Below are 17,759 nucleotides of genomic sequence, written 5' to 3'. Positions count from 1 at the left end.
AACAGTGCTTTTTATATGGACGCAAACGCGCGTTGCAACTTCTTATCTGGTGCGCGTCTTTTATTTTGACAGCGAATGCGCACATGCGGACCACTTATGTGCACCCGTGTAAATAACATAATGTTCTGCCGGGTGTGTTGTTGGTTTTCTCTCGATTTCTGAGTCGACAAGCGCCTTTGTTACTGGGACCAGTCATTTTAAGAAAGGCCCCCATTAGAAGCCATGAGAAATGCAAGAAATGCAATATCTTTCCCAGAACAAACACCAATTGCAAATAACATACTAAAAATAAACCTGAAAAATTTGTTTAGAACAGCGTACTATGTTGCAAAGAGTGAACTACCACTGGCACAATTTAGCAGTCTTTGCAAACTTCAAAAAGCAAATGGCCTAGATCTTGGTTCCACTTGTCTCTTACCCGTGACTTCAGCGGAAATTTCAAATTCAGGATCTGACACAGACTGATTCATGTCCTACACAGTTCTTACAAGTTCATAGAAATTTCTGTTCAATTAGAACCAAGTATTTGAGTTGATGATTGTAATTTTTATACAATGTTGTAATTTGTTTTTCAACAATTTTTTGATTAATGTTTTGTTTCCTTTACAATATTATACTTTAATGTATAATATTGTAAAGGAAACAAAACAGGAAACAAAACATCAATCAAAAAATTGCTCTCTTTTTTATTCGGGCTACTTACATTTATTTTGGGCTACCAAAAACTGAAGAGTCCCTGCCCGAAGGGCTACCAGGGATTTTGAAATTTTGAGAGCCCTGAGATATATTTATTTTTTTAAATTACTTTTGTTTCAGCAACATTAAATTTAAAAACTGTACTTTTGAGTTAAAATATATATTTATAATTTTAATAAATGACAAATTAAAAAGGCATGAACATTTTTTTTTGTATCGAAAAAATATCGAACCGTGACACCAAAGTATCGAACCGAACCGAACCGTGAATTTTGTGTATCGTTGCACCCCTAATATATATATATATATATATATATATATATATATATATATATATATATATATATATACACACACACACTAAGTATGAGCTTATCAGACACTTAAAATCTGGAAGCAGATTTTAAAATTCAGTCGGCTTAATCTTTCCTAACCGCCACTGGTGAACTGACAAAAATGCACTCTCTTTTTAGTCTCATCTATCACAGCACAGCATTGGCCTGAGCAGAAAATAATCACACGCTACATCAGCACAGCATACCATACAAAAAGAAAACGTAAACGCTAAGTGTTCAAAACCCAGAAAGGTTAAACGTCTTGCTCAGTCGACCTGGCTCATATCTCCCAGCGCTGTGAACAAATACAGCAACAAAACTGTACTCAGAGTCATTTATTGAAGGTCATCACTACAGTGAAAAGCCACAGTGATGCTAAGAATGAATGTAAGTAACTAAACGTGAAATAGAGCCGCTCTGCCTTTTGCTTCGTCGACACTTGACGAATTGAATTTGTGCAAAGGGGATAGTGACAAACGCTTCCTGTGACCAAGCATGACTGAGTGCAATTTGAAACGCTGTCATGCCAGAAATGTTCAAATACTCTTATAACAGTGTCTGCATCACAAATTGAGTAAGGTGAGGAGCACTGACATAAAGTCTGTTTAACTGATATAAACAGGAGCCTTCAGTAGTGCATAACTGTAATATAACAACTGCTGTTTAGATAAAGCACAAAAAATGAAATCCAGTGTATAGCTAATGAATCATCAACACATTCATTAACAAATTAAATCTCTAGTAATACTGACAGCCTTGTGGTGTCATTACTACTAACATGAGTGCTGACTCTGGGTAATGACAAAGACATCACTCAGGGTCTGTGTTACAACTTGCAGCTGTGTCCAACAACAGTGCTAAAACAATCCCTCCCTGATGGCGTTCACTGTGGCTCGAAAACAATAAAATATGGCAGCTTTTAAAAAGTTGTCAGCAAAACTATTAAGATAAGCATCTACTCACAAAGTGGTAGATGGAGAAACTTTGATTTTATGATGAACACTGTCCATGCATCAAACAGCGCATCAAACCAGACAGCTGCAGTCTAAGTCGTCGAAGTTTACCTTGCTCGGGATTCTCAGGTTCTCCACAGGACTGAGGTCTGCCATGCTCTCCTGGGGGCTTTTCAGACCCTGCCAAAATAAAATCCAAAGTAAAACTACAAACAACAGGTAGCTTTAACATAACTCTTTGTGTTTTTATTTTTAATCTGTAACTTGTCACAGAACTTCATCAGCACACTACTGCATACAGCAAAAAGTGGAACTGAGGGGCAGATTTCTGAAAGCGATATGCTCTGTTGTGTTCAGTTTTGACCAATTGCCAAACACCACTGCATGTGCAGAGTGAGAACTTCCTTCTATCCGCCCAGTTCCCATTATTGTGTTGTTATTGTTATTGTGTTAAACTCTCACTACCGGGGCGTGAGGTAAATTGCTATGTGCATGCCTTATTTGCCTGAGGGAAACAACTGAAACAGCTCTTAGTCTGGCTGAACGTTTCACTTAATGAACCAAACGATGAGCTGTCAAATTAGCCAGTTAGCTTAGCAGGCTGTCATGCTAACTACCGGCTCCCGTCAGAGACAAACAGCCGGCAGCGTAGTTTCTGTACACCTGCTGTGCTCACCTGACGGGCCATAAGAGACTTGATCTTCTGCATCGTAAGTCCAAGTCGTATCAGCGGCTAAAAAAATGAGTAAAGCTCCAGCTGTGTCTTGTTGTCAACAGTGCACCTCCATCACTACGAGAAGGAAGCCATAGTTGAGTCTCACGTGACTGGCAGGGCAGGAACCAGAACGTTGCAAAGCCTTCTGGGAAATGTAGTTTTTAAGAACCAGAGCTTCTGCTTTTGCCTGTCAGGCTTTTCACATGTATAAAAAATGAAAACATCTGGATGAAATCCGAAGTACGTGTTGTTAAAAACAGAGAAAATGAAATTAAAAAATAAAATATGATCAAATATAAACAAGGCGTCAAAGATTGACTCTACAGTAATGTACTGCTGCCATACGCCACTGGATGGTAGTAAACTAACAGAGATATTACACAGCAGTCAACTAGCCTCCTTGTGCCAAAATAACGAAAATATGGGTGCAAATGATAACAAATTAAAAAAACAAAAAACCCACAGTGGCTGTATTGTTTTTCCTAAAACTGAAATGAGGCTGCCATGGGACACTGGAATAAAACTGAGCCATCATTAATGTTCATGGCAACACATACGCTTATTTTTCTATTACATGGCTTTAGGCTGAATCTCTGTATATGGATTTATTCAATACTTTGCAGAAATCTTAAGTCACACCACATTTATTTATATTTTGCTGGAAAACTGGGAAACAGGTGCAGCAGTTTATTGAGGCGTGTGCAAACATACATAGAAATCCAGTATGTAAGACAAAAATAGGGTTTATATAATTCAAACAAGCCTCAAAGTCAATATTTGGTATTAAAACATTTGTTCTTCAACACACTGTGAACTCTCTTAAGCAATCTTTCTTGTCATTTCTTTAAGTAGTCATCAGGAATAGTCCTCTGTCTGAATGACATTCAAAGCTTTTTTTTGTGACTGATAGTGTTTCACTGTGTGTTTCTCTCTCCAGGTTTGCTTTTACTGCACTAGCAGGGTGTTTGGGGTACTTGCCATGCTGAAACATGAAATCTTCACCAATGTGTTTCATTCCACCATGTTGCACGGCAGATCAATGGCTGTACTTTTCTGTGTTCATAATTCCATCAATTTTGACAAAGATCCACAGCACCATGGCCTTAAATAATGCTTCAAACCATGACAGACCCTCTCCTGCTTGCTTGTTTTTGTTACAGATGGCTGTGGACACTCACTGTGGTACCTCCTGCATACATATTGACAACAATATGAATAAAGATCAGATTTGGATTCATCACTCCATAAAAACCTGTTGCCACTGATTTCCAGTCCAGGTCTTGTGTAATTTGGCATTCCTCAGTCATTTCTCTTTGTTGCACTTCCTCAAGAATGGCTTCTTGACGATCACCCTTCCACTGAGACCATCTCTGAGAGCCAGAGAGCAACTGTCAGGTCCTGTGTCAGGTCTTTGCTGATTTTATTTTTAATTATTTTATTGACATGACTTTCAAATGTTCATCGCTGTAAACAATTTTTAGGCCTTCCACTTCCTCCACTTGTTCAGTTTTCTCATTGCAGATCATCAAGATGTGCCGAATTTTCATCTGACAGCTCTTTGGGAATCACCTTGTTGGTGCAAAAATACTACTTTATGTCTGTCAGCTGTGTTGACTTTGACATTTTGAATGGACTCAATAAAAGAAATGGGAGCAAATGATGTTTTTAGCCTAGTCTGCTAGTAACAAAGTGCCTAAAGATAAAAGTAAGGACTTGTTCTAAGCTAAGCTGTGTGCTATGTGCAGACACAACACTGGTTCATCTATTGAGTTTAATATGTCTGAATCATAAATTAATCATAGGTCAGTGTTAAGTGGCCTAACGAGCAAACAAATGGTTGAAGGACGACACTGCAAATGAGTGAAAAAGCAGCCAATGTCCAAAGAAATCCTTTGAAAGACCCTCAGAAAGCCTGAAGAACTATTGCTCAAAAGGACTCTAAAAAATGACAAGAACGTCTGGAAGAAAAGAAGAAAAATATAAAGGAATGAGGGGTGGATCAAGACTTTTACACACTAATGTGCACGCCTTACATATTAACCTATACACATGTTTCTATGCTAATGATTCAATTAAAACAATTAATGAATAAAATATAAGGTGTGTGATAATGTTGACGTTATTATCAGTACAACACATGGGCCGGTTTCCGAACAGCTCCAGGGTTTGTTTTATTCCTAAGAATAAAGTAGAATTTCCTTTTAATTCTACAGCCACTGTCTGTATATCTGTATTATACACATTATATACATACAGGTTAACACAATAAAGCAGGCTTTCCTTAGTGCAACACATTTCCTTTCATGACCAAGAATTTGCCCACTGTCACCACAGATTCAGTGCCACGCAGGTCCATCTCTGCCAAGCAAGCAGTTATGCCAGGCTCTGCATTGTAAACTGTTCCAAATCATTCCCAAAACAGCACACACAGACCTATTCAGCCTGCTTTGTAATTGCCCCCTTAGGTTTTATGTCGGGCTGTGCTTGGTTAAAAGCAGGCAGCGTGCTGCACACAGCAGGCACTGTGAGCTCTAGTTCCTGGTTAATGATGCCTCAGGCTATTTCCCAGTCAAATGAAGGTGAGGTCGCTCTCCTTAGGTGAATTTACTCCACTGTTGTTTGTCAGGCAGTCATCCACAGTGTGGAGCCTCCCTTTAAGTATACACTGAGACGGAACAGATGGCAACCCCTACCCGGAGATGCCACCACAAAGACACAGCACACTCGGCTGGTCAGTTCAACAGCTAAAATTAGACCAAGATTTAATAAACAACTTGTTGTTATGCAGGAGAGCGTCGTGATATGTCACACCTTAGAATTCAGCAGGAGTTCTAGACTTAGATTTTTTTGTTTTTTAATGTTCATGGCGTAAAAAAGAAACAACTACAGTTTGATAATAATTTACTATAGTAGCCAGCATTTTGTGCTATAGCATTTCACACACTGAAAAGATGCACTCAGCATGGTACCACATAATGAGTATACAACAGTGTGGTGATAATAAGCTGCATAATAGTTCCTTTACGTGATTCACTCTCCAAGGTTGGCAAACTTGGAGCATTTCTAATGAGCTGCATATAAAAATTTGGCCTCCGCTTTCTAAATGAATCACTCTACTTCTGACTTTCTCTCCACGCTTGCCCCTTTATTTGTATTTCTGTATTTCTTCTTCTGTCCACAACACATATAAGTATGCGCGCGCACACAAACAGGAGCAAGCGCACACCCGTTTCTATCTACTCGTGACAAGGTGTCAGCGGGAGCAGGTGGAGGGCACTACGCCACATGCTGAACCATCCGTCTGTCGCTGCCTATCTCTATCAGGTACACAGCATACCAATACAGCGAGGCTGAAAGAAGCTAGCGCTCTGCAGCAGTGTTGGGACTGCAAGCACAACTCTTGCGGGGAGAGAGATTACAGCCAAGACATCAGACAAAGACGGACTGTGAAGCAACAGAACAACTGACAGCTTTGCTGGCTTCAGCTATTCTTTTTTTCCAGGAAGTGTGAAAGAACAAATGTTCATTTCAAGCCATTACTGCTTTTGCCTTTTTACAAAAAAAAGAAGGCAAACTAAAGCAAAAATACAGACATAATTGCAGAATTCGCTGATTAGAGTACATTGTCCTTGTTTGATGTCGGCAAACAGCGCATACTCCAATTGACCAGAGTAGTAAACAGTTATATTTTTAATAAAGTACAAAACAAACATGTGAATGCAAACTGTACAATAATGAATTACGAATTCCTTATCATTGTCTTTTCATTGAGCATTTCATTGTGTCCATTATGAGAAGAGAGAAAATGCTACATTTTGGGAAGCAGGGCTGAAAGTTTTAATAGGAATAAATAGATTAGAGTGAAACATAGGAATAGAATAATATGTATAAAGAATCTGCTGGATAATCCATGTACAATATTTACAGTTAACCTGAATATATATTTCGTACTGCATTAATTATAACACTTCTCACAAAATATACTCTGTCAGCAGGGAACGCTAAATTAAAATGATAATATTCATGTTTTTTTTTTTTCATCTAGATTTTAAATAATAAATCAAGGAATGTGGCAATTTCGGCACCTTGGATGCATCAGAAAATCTTCAAAATAAGGTAAAACTGAATACTTCTAATTTGCTTAGTTTTATATAATCTTCAACTTAAAACAGAAAACAAAAGGTTTTTAACTTCAGTTATGCTTTCACAGAAAAAATAAAAATGAGCTGAACATACATTTTCATTTCACACCAATGTCAGCAAAATACACTTAACATCCGTCCAAAACTCTCGTCAACAGCAGTGCACTATCAGGTTGTGTAATCCCACAAGTCTCCTTCATCCCTTGTGCAAAAAACCAGGCCACCAAAACCAGTGCTTCAGGCTTTGATAACAGAGACTTAAGAGAATAAAGCTACAAGGAAGTCTTCAAGTTAAACCATTTAAAGTTCCATCTCCGCTCTCCAGCCGGACTTTACTTCAGCAAACTGTGACTCGGAGTTTCAGGAACGTGTCTGATCACATCGTAGATGGTAGTATGCATATCTTGAATCGATTCGAGACGAGCCAAAGATCTGCACGATGCCTGGTGGATTAGTCGTACGTGCAAATTAAAAGCATTATAAAAACAAAGGATTTTGGACAAAATTAGTGTTGCTGCTTCGTTGGTTGTGAAAATACCTGTGTAGATTCTGTCTTCCCAGGTATGGAGACGAACTCGTAGATGCCAAAGTCCTCGGTTGCATCCTCGTGACCTGTTGATACACATTTTGATAAATCAGAGCAAAACATTTGCTACAGTACAGCTGTTAATGTCTAATCCCTATCAGACTTTATAATGGCATGGTAAATTATATGATGTCATAAATCTAAAAAAATAAAACTGCTCTAATCTGAATTAAATTCTCCTTATCTTGTTTGAGTTAAGGTCAGTTAAGTTGTTTAGCTTTCAAACTTGCTTTTTTGAAGCTGATTTGTCCAGTAAATGCCCTGTTCATCTACTATTTCCAATCCAGTTCCTAGTTAAATATGATATAATGCATGTGTATAAATAAATATGAGAGTGATTATGCGGGGATCACTAATAATTAATGTTTTTGACAGTAAGAGGGAAAAATGAATAATCTGTGAACAAAAAAGACGCTTACCTGAACGATGTGGTCGTTTCTGCTCTGAAAACGGTCTGCTCAGAAAAAATAAAAATGTTAATTGAAGCTTATGTGGGGAAAAGACACAATGGTAGATTTTTGAAATAATTTCATAATAAAGGTTCTTACTTGTTGTAAATGCTCATAAGCACTGGTGATAAAAGAGAGGGGAACGGGAATGAGAAAGAGAGAAAAATAGAAAGTCACGCACGCAAGCGACAGCATAACAAATGTGACCTTCACTTCCTCAAATAAAGAAGTTACTTTGCCCTTGTTTCCTTTAATCTAACATTTGCAAGTCATTTACATTTTCCCAGTAACATTTTCTTTTTTTTGTTTGTTTTTGTTTTTTCCACATGAAAAAGTAGGCAAACACAGGTGTTACTAATGACATTAATTAATACCATTTCTAATTACATTTCAAGTCAAAATGACTGCTGTGGAAAAGGTTTATTAAATTCCACATTCAAGAGCTCGGAAACCAGGGGGAAAGAAAAATTGAACTCACAGGGATTAAAAACAAATATGGTTCTGTAAAAAAAGTGCTTCCCAAAGCAACAGAAGAAAACAGTATCTAACCTCTCTTTGGATGACAGGTTCTCCTGAGGAAGAACAGCAGCATAAGGCCAATGACAAAAAAAGAGCAGACAGTAATGACTGCCAGCGGTGATACAGAGTTACCCTCTTGGGTGTGCTTCTCTTTCCCTGTTAATGAACAACAGTCACATGAATGATACATGAACACACATTTGAAAGTAATCCAGTTTTGTAGGAATGACAGAGTTAACAAGTTGGTCTTGGTGCCGGGGGGCAAAAAACGGCCCCCAACCTGGCCCACTGGACAGCTTTGGAAAACGTAAACTTTATTTTCATAGTTTTCCCAAATTTAAGATTCCTGTGCAGTGGCCCTTTATACTTCAACAAAGTAATTAACTAACAGATAAACAATTAAATTGCAATTTTCATGTTATTTTTTTCACTATTTACTATGTATATTTTATGAATACAGGACATTCTGGCCAATGAGCTAAAAGAAAGTTTTTTGTAACATTTTCTTTCATTTACTGAAGCAGCATCTGTTTATCACATAGAAATCTGAGATGTGTTATTGAAATCGTGCTTTTGTGTCTTGCAGTGAGATATCTCAGGGATATTGAAGTCGGCTACAAAAACAAGCAAACAAAGGCTTTAGTGAAAATTTACTTTTCAGTTTAAAATGTGTTAAATTTTATGTATGATGGTTTTTTAGTAGCCAGTGAGTTAAGATAAAGGCTAACGGTATCTAGCTAGCTGTCTTTTAGGTAGCACTTTAGCTAAATGAAGTTACTGAACTTGACATTTATAACAGTTTCCTGGAAACTATTGTTTGTTGCAATGTGTTTAAGCTGTGGTCTGTTTTGTTTTTTATTTTTCTTGAGAAATGAAACCAATTTTATTTATGTGTTACCATTAATTAGCAGGTATCTAACCAAACCAAGGTACAATGCTAACTAACCAAGCTAGCAAGCATTAGCTGAAAATGTGGAACTACACTCTCTTATCCACAATTTACCTAAATATGATCAGGTCAGGTGCCAAAATAAATACATAAATAAATCATCCTCTTTTACAGACAGTCGATAGTATAGCCTTCCACAGTGGCTAACATGTCTGTAAAATGCTTGAATTTAAAACTGTAATCATCAGAAAAGATTTAAAAGATTTCGATGTCAATAAAAAAAGGGCATCTGTTGACTCCTTAAACAACGTGTTAAATCAGCCAGTATCAGCAGTAATCATAAATGTCCTTTTCTCAGTATCACCCAGGCAACATATTAATGTTGCATTCAGCACACAGAAACTCCATATGCTATAAAACCTTGTCAACAAACATAACAGCTGTTATCCAGTGTTTACTTTCCCAGCCACTGAACTTAAATACATGCTGCAGGTACTGGAGCCTAGCAACACAGATATAACCTTAGTTTTATAATAATGTACTGTATATTTCATTATAGCCATAACCTGGTCTGACTTGTCAGCTTTTACGCAGTGTAATGCTCCAGTTATAGAATTTTATCTCCCTAACTGTTCCCAAAAGGTGGTCAGTGCTTATCATTGGCAAGGATTATCTCGAAACGCTCACCCAGCTCTTCTGCGTTTGGCGTGACACACTGTTTACAGAGTGTTTATCTCAGAGGATTCCCAAAACCTACCCACGCTCTCCTCCCTTTTGCCATGTTCCACCCTCTACCCACCTGTTCCCAAGCTGGCCACCACCAGAGTAAACTGGGCTTCGTCCTGCTTCTGCGTCACGTTGTTGAAGGCACGGCAAAGGTACTCTTCAGCCTGGGCCAGTCTGTAGGAGCGCACCTCTAGCCGAGGGCCCTCTGTGACAATCTGAGTTGCATTGCGGGTCTTGGAGATCCACACATAGCTGTTAGGTGGGTTGGAGTCAGCCTGGCATTCAAAGAAGACCAGCTCCCCAGGGTTGATGGTGAACACCTCCCCTGTGCGCAGGCCCTGGACAGAGTTCACCTCAAGGTTGTAAGGGCCATCTGTGTGGGCCGGTGGAGAGTGAGAAAAACATGACAGTTTGCTGGTGAGATGTTGCTTTGTGGGTAATTTTCATGAACCATCCAGCTCTAAGGCATGATTGGGTAGCGGAGGAAAGCAGGGTAAGAAAAGTGAGTTTCTAAATACAAGGTCACAGGTCTGTACACGGAGTAGTGGGATAAATACAGGTGGGTATGTTGACAGTGCCAGTGGAGAACACTGAGACCTAGGTGAGGCGGGGGTGGACTAGCACAGCACTGAACGTGGGCTGTCGAGAAAGCGCACTACTCTAACTTAAAATAAGAATTGTCTTTTTCCAACACAGTCAAGCATATTATTCACAAACATATTAATATACATTTTAGATAAAAACCTAAGTGTTAAATAAGAAAATTATCTGTTAAACGAGAATTACTGTAGTAGCAATTAGCTATTAGTAGCAAACAGGCCAGTTCACTATCAGCTGGTTTTTTATTGCATTTTCCAGTGAAAGCAAACATTAGAAGGAGACCGGCTTTACTAGAAACTCAATACAGTAAAACTGAAAGAAACCAAGAGTGCTTCCTGCAGGTTGAAACACAAACACGATCTGCCTATGCAAACAAAAATGATGTCACCGCCAAGATGAGAACAACACACACGACTAAAGAGGTGGAGGTAAAAAAGTGCAGGAAGCTGTAGACAAAACCTACGACGCCTTTCTTTTGTCACGCTTCAATACAAAGTCGTCTGTTTTGTAAAAATTTAAATGCATTAAAACGAATACCCAGGAAAAATTACGCATGCAGTATGTTCTCAGTTCAGCCTCATACTGGCACATCCAATAAAGTCTATCAGTGCATCTACGCCGTTTATAGTAGAACAGAGGAGCTCTGTAAGATAAGTCTGCTCCCATGCAAATACCATCCCATAACAGGCGCATGGTTTTTTTTTTGTTTGTTTTTAAGCTGATAGTAAGTAGGCTGATCTCACTAAAATTTACACATGACCCAACACTTCCAGCTATTCTGGAGAAGAGAAAACAACAAGGTTTAGGATGAGTACAGGAACACATATGTGACATTTTAGATTTTTAATTGTTTCTATGAAATAAAAACCTTTATAAAGCAGCTCTCAGACGTGAACACAGTCATTACAGGGTTCAGAAACTGAAGAATAAGCTACAGCTACTCACAGTAGACGTTGAGTTCCACAGCCCTGCTGTGTTGGCCCTGGGTGACCGGGTTGCTGGCCACACAGTGATAACTTCCCTTGTCCTCTTTTCTCACAGGGCTGATTAACAGTGTGGAGTTATCTTGGGAGTAGTGGTATCTGTCACTGGGACCCAGTGCAACATTATCCCTGAACCACTTAAACATAACTCTTGTTCCGTTCTCAACAGAACAAGTCCAGGTGACGTTTGCTTTGTCCTCAATGACTGCATAGGAAGGGCTCTTCTCAATGGCTGGATTGGACACGGGAACTAGTCAGGGGTGGAAGGCAAGAAACAATTAATATCTGAGCAATGGCTAATTAATAAAATTAAATTATGGGAAAGATAAGGTCTGAGAAACATGCAACTCACCATCTACGGTTACACGAATGGTTTTCTCCTCCTCAATGTCTCCTGGTTTGTTATCATGCTTTATGTTGATGCTCAAGTGATAATCTCCTTCATCTTTTCTGTTTAAGTTCTTGATTTCCAAAGAAAAGGTGGAGTTGTTGAAGACGAGGTGGTCACGGTGCTTCATGTTTAAGATTGTATTTTTTTTGGTGAATGTCACCAAAATCCTGGGCTTGGTGCTGCTCATCCCGGTGTGACACCAAGTTCCCTGAAATTCTGCTTTGTCCGGTGAAAAGTTGGTTTTCACAGACAAGAACACAGAGTCCCCTTCAGTGACATGCCTCACCGACGGATCAATGTGAATCAGTTCGGAGCTGACCTCTGAGTTGATGCAGGTGGTGGGAGAAGGAATGAAGGAAAACTCAATTACTGCACAACCAGTGAAAGGTAACATGTTAGATTGTCCATGTGACACATCATGTTTCATACAGAGAAACTCTTTGTATACACGATGACTCCAGCAAGCTAATGTCTACAATTAAAACTACAATAGGCTTATGGGGTGGGCAGCACGGTGGCACGGTGTTTAGCACTGTTGCCGCACAGCAAGAAGGTCCTGAGTTCAATTCCACCATCAGGCCGGGGTCTTTCTGTGTGGAGTTTGCATGTCCCCCTGTGTTTGCATGGGTTCCCTCCGGGTACTCCGGCTTCCTCCCACCATCCAAAGACATGCAGTTTGTGGGGATAGGTTAATTAGTTAATTGATTAATCCAAATTGCCCATAAGTCTGAATGTGGGAGTGAGTGCGAATGGTTAGCCCTGCGGTGTACCCCGCCTCTCGCCCTATGACAGCTGGGATAGGCTCCAGCGCCCCCCACAACCCTGAAAAGGATAAGTGGAAGCGAATGGATGGATGGAGGCTTATGGAGTACTTGGAGGTTGAGCAACAAACTGTTCACAAAGCACAAAGTAATAAATTTCACCATCTATAGAGGCAAGATTTGTACTTTTTCCACAGCTTATTTCTGGAGTTTTACTTGCTACACACTTCACTATGATAGCTAGCTAGTTGCTAACTTGTTTAGACTTCCCATGCGTTTCCTACACTCACACTGTAAACTGGACTGATTTTATTTTTCCTAGTTTTCTGTACTAAACTCTTACATTGGTGCATGGCCAAAGTTTCCAATAATGAAGTCAACCCACGTGCAGAGTAAACCCTTTGAAGCCACAAACTCAGGACTCAGACCGCTTGAAACAATCAGCTTCTGACATTTTTCCCCTTTTTGGTCTGTATGATGTCCCTCAGAGTAGATAACCTTAATATGGACATATCAGGCATGTATCTCTGGCTGTGAGCAAACCAGCAACACCTACCCCCTGTTTAAACTTTCTCTTCATGAGGAGTCAGAAAAAAATGGAAAATATGGAATAAACAAATGGTTTTAAACTGTGAATAAATAAAAGCTACAGTAGTGGAGTCAAAGAATTGGAGATGGGATTGATAAAGGGTTTTTTTTTCCATGGAAACATGTCAGCTGAATTAGGAACTGACAAAGATCAAACTGAACCAAACTGAGCTCAGAGAGACTGCAAAATCGGGCAACAATCGTCTGTTTTGTTTGACAAGAAATCATATTTTTGCCTGTGGTTATCAATATATGACACTGATATATGAGATGCTACAAAAGATGCACTGTCTGATGATACAATAGGCTTTTCTGTGTACTCCACTTTAAAGTTGACACTATCACCCTGTTGTGCATGTCATGTGATAGAGCACTAACATTGATAAAAATACTTTCATTCAAAATTGAAAAATATGACATGCATTAGTGATTACTAGCACTTGGTAACAATCTGATATTATCATTTGATACTGCTTTATTTCAGAATTGTTATTTTGTGGGTTGTTGGAGGATTCAAATGTAAAAACTGGAGAAAATTGAAAGAAAAAGTTGTTTTTTGTAATTATGTAATGCTATAGATGCAATATATCGAGGAGATTTCACTTTAAAGATAAAGCCAGTCCTGTTTTGTCTGCGTAATCTGCAATGATCTGCATCCTAGTCTTCAAAGTGTCCAGGTCCTGAAACTGCTGTGTGTTAATATTGACCTAACTCCCTACGGAGTGACATTGTTGCCAGACGAGGATCAGGCTCTGTCTCTTTTATAGCAACTCGTTGCGAAACAAACACTTGAGCTGTGTGAAGTAACTACAACTGCTGATCTATTGCATCTTGTGGTCTGTTAAAGCTGCGGCCGGTTGCCGGGGCAGTTTGTTCACTAGTTACAGACAACCTTGAAAAACACAAACAGCCGATAGAGCTATCAGTGTTTTCCAGCGCATGCTGCCACTTCAGCCGGAAGGTCGAGTGGTTTTACTCAGCCTGATGAATGAATGATGTCATTTATTTACATTTTTAAATGACCACATCTTTCCAAAATGCACTGAATTACATCTGTGCTGCGACCTGTGTTCACTTGACATTTTAAAGTTACGTGAGGTGAAATGATTGAGTCCGTTTGGATGCCAGGCTGAGTTAAGCAGCAGCATGTGAGTAGGCAGTGCTGCTGTGAAACAAACTCACGAAAACTTCACAGTTTTTGTTCATAGTTATCTCTTTCAACTTCCTCTTTCTGTGCTCGAGTGTCTTTGTCTCGCTTCTGTTTGTGCATCTTCTCTTTTTTTTCGGCACTGAAGAAATGTCTTGAAGATCGGTCGTGAATAACAGTTTCTATAGGCTGTAGATCAAAAAATGTAAACTTTGAATTCATCAAGACTTAATTAAGTTTGTGTTACACATCATGCTGCACAATTGCGATAGGAAAAATGGGGCGAAAAGTCGAGAAACTTTTGTTTTTCCTGTAAAGCCATATTTTCCCTCATGTCCCTTGCTGTTCCTCTGAGCAGTCATGTTTTGCTCATGTTGAACATCACAATAGATCTACTGTCTGCTGTTATGTCCTAAATAATGCATGCAGCACAAACACCACGGTGACACGTCCCATTCTTATAAGACCGCAGGCCAGTTTCGGTGTGTGTGTGTGTGTGTGTGTGTGTGTGTGTGTGTGTGTGTGTGTGTGTGTGTGAGTGTGTCTGTGTGTCAGTAGCAGGAGTGTGTCTGTGTTTACACCAGCCGAGATCCGGTGAAAAGGCAGAACGAGGAGGAGTGTGCCGAGCCCGCTCCCTCACTGTTGTCCCCAAACAACATGGATATTGTGGTGGTGATTACAGACACAATGATTACAAACACTCTGAGGTGAGAGGGAAGCTTCGTTTGGTGGCCTTACCCCCCATGTACACACATACGCTTTCGTGTGGAGACCCAAAAGCACCTGCCTCTTATCACCCTCACACACATCCAAGTTGTTTGGATACTAAATAGAGTCACCTCACTGCACGTATCCAAACGCCACCATCTTCTGTCCTTTTTCAGATAAGACGAATAGGGCTTCTCAAGGATGGCTGTTGATACAAACATCAAAGTAGACGGGAAGCCAAACTTGGGGGATTTTGCTGTTGGCTTTATCAGGTCATACGACGCGCACTATTACATGTTTGTTATCTCATAGTCACACTGCTGTGGCCTAGGTCACTTCTTCTTTCCAAATGACCCTGTTTTTATGTCTACTCACGGCCAACAATAGAACAGAAAAGCTAATTCTGTAGAGTCATGCAGCAATGAGTATGGAAAGGACATGCAAAAGGAACCAGGACGGACTACGTGGAAAACTTTACAGCTCTGAGGTTTTAAATACACCGTCAGGAGCTCGATTTTCTTCAGTTTAAAAAGCTTGTCAACCAGTTTCCCAAATTATTACAAGATATTAATGCCAAGTTTTGCTTTTTTTTTTAAAAAAGAAAAACACAAACCCCACTCTGGGTGTTGTTAAATGGAGTTCTTGTGCCTATAAAGATCCATATTTTAAGGTTTACATATGTTGAAAATGTGTTTCTCAAACAAACTACATCAACGATGTGAGTGAACATTTTTGTTACTGCACACCATGAAAACTTCCTCAGCTCGCCCTTCAGTTTCTACCATACCAACCAAGCAAACACAGTAACCACAGCAGCAGCCATCACTACACCAACACAACACTGACAGCTCGAGCACAACGTCCTGTCGTGACAACTCAACACACGCCGCACTCACCTGTTAGGATGAACAGAAGGCAGAAGGCAGAGCAGGCACACAGCATAGTTCTTCCTGTGGCCTCCATGGCATCTTATCCTCTGGGGATATGTGGGAATTCTGACAGGCAGTGCAAGGACTGAGGGATGGAGGAAGAGGAGAGGTGTGGAAGAGAAGAGGTGGTGGTGGTGGAGGAGGAGAGAAATGTGACTGGTTGTGGTGACATTTGCCAGGGAAATAAGAGGAGCTGGCTTTCCTGCATGCAGCTCTAGGCCCCTCCCATGTGAACCTAAGAGTACGAAGAGGTCCACATGGCTGAGAGACAACACAGTGTGTTCTCACATACACACACACACTGAGCTGCCCTCAGGTTGAGGATTTGCACTATATCAAAGGGAAGATGAGACATAAAACTGTGAAAGAGCAGAATGGAAACTGTTTCTTTACATTAGACCAGCTGTCTGCTGCTTCAGACCCCCGGGCTGTGAAATAAAGCCTTTACCTGCTAACAGCAGTTTTGTTGGCTTAATGCGCTTTCGGCTGACATAACAGTCAGCAAACGCCACTCTGTGTGGAATGATTTTGTAATTCTAGAAATAACAGAAGAAGAAGAAGACAAAGCGAGTGATACTGGGGTAAGACCGAGGAATGTATATGCCTTTAGGACATCTAAAGACTCTCCTCAAAATCAGAGAGAGATACACATTTTCATATTGTCTGTGAACCCTGAGGACGCTGTGGGGGGAAAACGATTCCTTGGAGAAAAGCTGACGGTTTCATCTTATGGCATTAATGGCAAATGGGAGGTTTTTTTTACATTGCTCTTACTACGAGGAGACTGTGTCACTTTAATTTAGGTCATTTGTAGAGATGATGAGATAAAGCTCTTAAAAAGCACCTTTTTTTCCCGTCAGTCCAGCGATCCCGCATAGTCTGAGAAGATGTTAAAAAAGGTTAAAAATAGTCACATGTTAAACACTAACATGCTTTTCCCACAGTGACTTGTGCAGAAGAGTTTTACTTTGTAGATTACCACCCTCATAAAGGGTTGGATTGGGAATGAACTGCACATTGAATGAATTAAGCCATTGTACGCCGCATAAATGAGTGCCTAGTTTGGTGATGGCACCATTAAAGAAAGTCTCTTTTTTTTCTGCTGTCAAGCACTTAATCATGGGATCCCTATTTACTGAGAAAACTGAAAAGAATGATTAATTGCTAAAAGTGGCTTTATTATTATTATTATTAATAATAATAATAATAATAATAATAACAAAGAAAAAAAGTCAATTAAGCTTTTGTTTATCGGAGCACATTCTTCAGCAAATCTGGCACCCCTCAAAAACAGTTTCAAATGGTCCCAGTGAAGAAATCCTAATAAAATAATTCATTTAAAATAGTTGTGGTTGCTGAAAGGTGCTGATAACGCCTAAACGACACAAAACATTGCTGCAATTGTCCTTTTTACTGCACTTTATTACAGAGAGCCTGCAAGTTTTGCATTTCACCTGTAGATGGGGTCAGCGCATCGTCTACAGGACAAAGTCTTACAGTGTCTGCAACAATAAGCTGCACAACCCTTCAAAATAAAGGTTCTAATTTGTCTTGTAAAGTAAGTAAGTAAAAGTTTATTTGTATAGCACATTTCACAGACAGATGTCACAAAGTGCTCCACAAGAGAGCTTATACTGTATTT

General features: G+C 39.7%; 2 protein-coding genes across 4 annotated transcripts in view; both read right to left on the bottom strand.

Annotated features, from left to right (window-relative positions):
* Positions 1-2,829, bottom strand: part of vps50 (VPS50 EARP/GARPII complex subunit) — a 122,453-nt gene extending 119,624 nt beyond the window's left edge. The window contains exons 1-2 of one of the 3 annotated variants that reach the window (XM_040021432.1): positions 2,661-2,829; positions 2,096-2,164 (exon numbers count right to left, since the gene is read on the bottom strand). In XM_040021432.1, the coding sequence (XP_039877366.1) occupies positions 2,096-2,164; positions 2,661-2,693 (102 nt within the window). In that variant the 5' untranslated portion in view covers positions 2,694-2,829. The remainder of the gene's footprint in view (positions 1-2,095; positions 2,165-2,660) is intronic. The other 2 variants (XM_040021434.1, XM_040021435.1) reach the window with 2 other exon arrangements.
* Positions 2,830-4,877: 2,048 nt separating this feature from the next.
* hepacam2 (HEPACAM family member 2) lies at positions 4,878-16,311 on the bottom strand. The gene is made up of 9 exons (XM_040021436.1): positions 16,085-16,311; positions 11,946-12,305; positions 11,556-11,843; positions 10,084-10,383; positions 8,426-8,551; positions 7,976-7,997; positions 7,847-7,881; positions 7,380-7,453; positions 4,878-7,284 (listed from the first exon to the last, which is right to left on the bottom strand). Exons 1-9 carry the CDS (start codon positions 16,149-16,151, stop codon positions 7,174-7,176), a joined length of 1,383 nt encoding a protein of 460 aa, XP_039877370.1. The 5' UTR covers positions 16,152-16,311; the 3' UTR covers positions 4,878-7,173.
* Between the last annotated feature and the right edge of the window lie 1,448 nt (positions 16,312-17,759).

The sequence above is a fragment of the Simochromis diagramma genome, unplaced genomic scaffold (assembly GCF_900408965.1).
Source record: "Simochromis diagramma unplaced genomic scaffold, fSimDia1.1 OVJJ01000753.1, whole genome shotgun sequence".
Taxonomy (NCBI): domain Eukaryota; kingdom Metazoa; phylum Chordata; class Actinopteri; order Cichliformes; family Cichlidae; genus Simochromis; species Simochromis diagramma.
The sequence above is the reverse complement of the archived record's forward strand: the minus strand, read 5'-3'. Positions and strand labels throughout refer to the sequence as shown.

Bases quoted from the DNA above. Each gene is read 5' to 3' on its own strand.
- hepacam2 (XM_040021436.1), bottom strand. From the start codon at position 16,151: ATGGAGGCCACAGGAAGAACTATGCTGTGTGCCTGCTCTGCCTTCTGC. The intron at 12,306-16,084 runs GTGAGTGCGGCG...GCATCAACTCAG, and splicing joins CCTTCTGTTCATCCTAACAG to AGGTCAGCTCCGAACTGATT. The intron at 7,454-7,846 runs GTAAGCGTCTTT...GTGTATCAACAG, and splicing joins GAAACGACCACATCGTTCAG to GTCACGAGGATGCAACCGAG.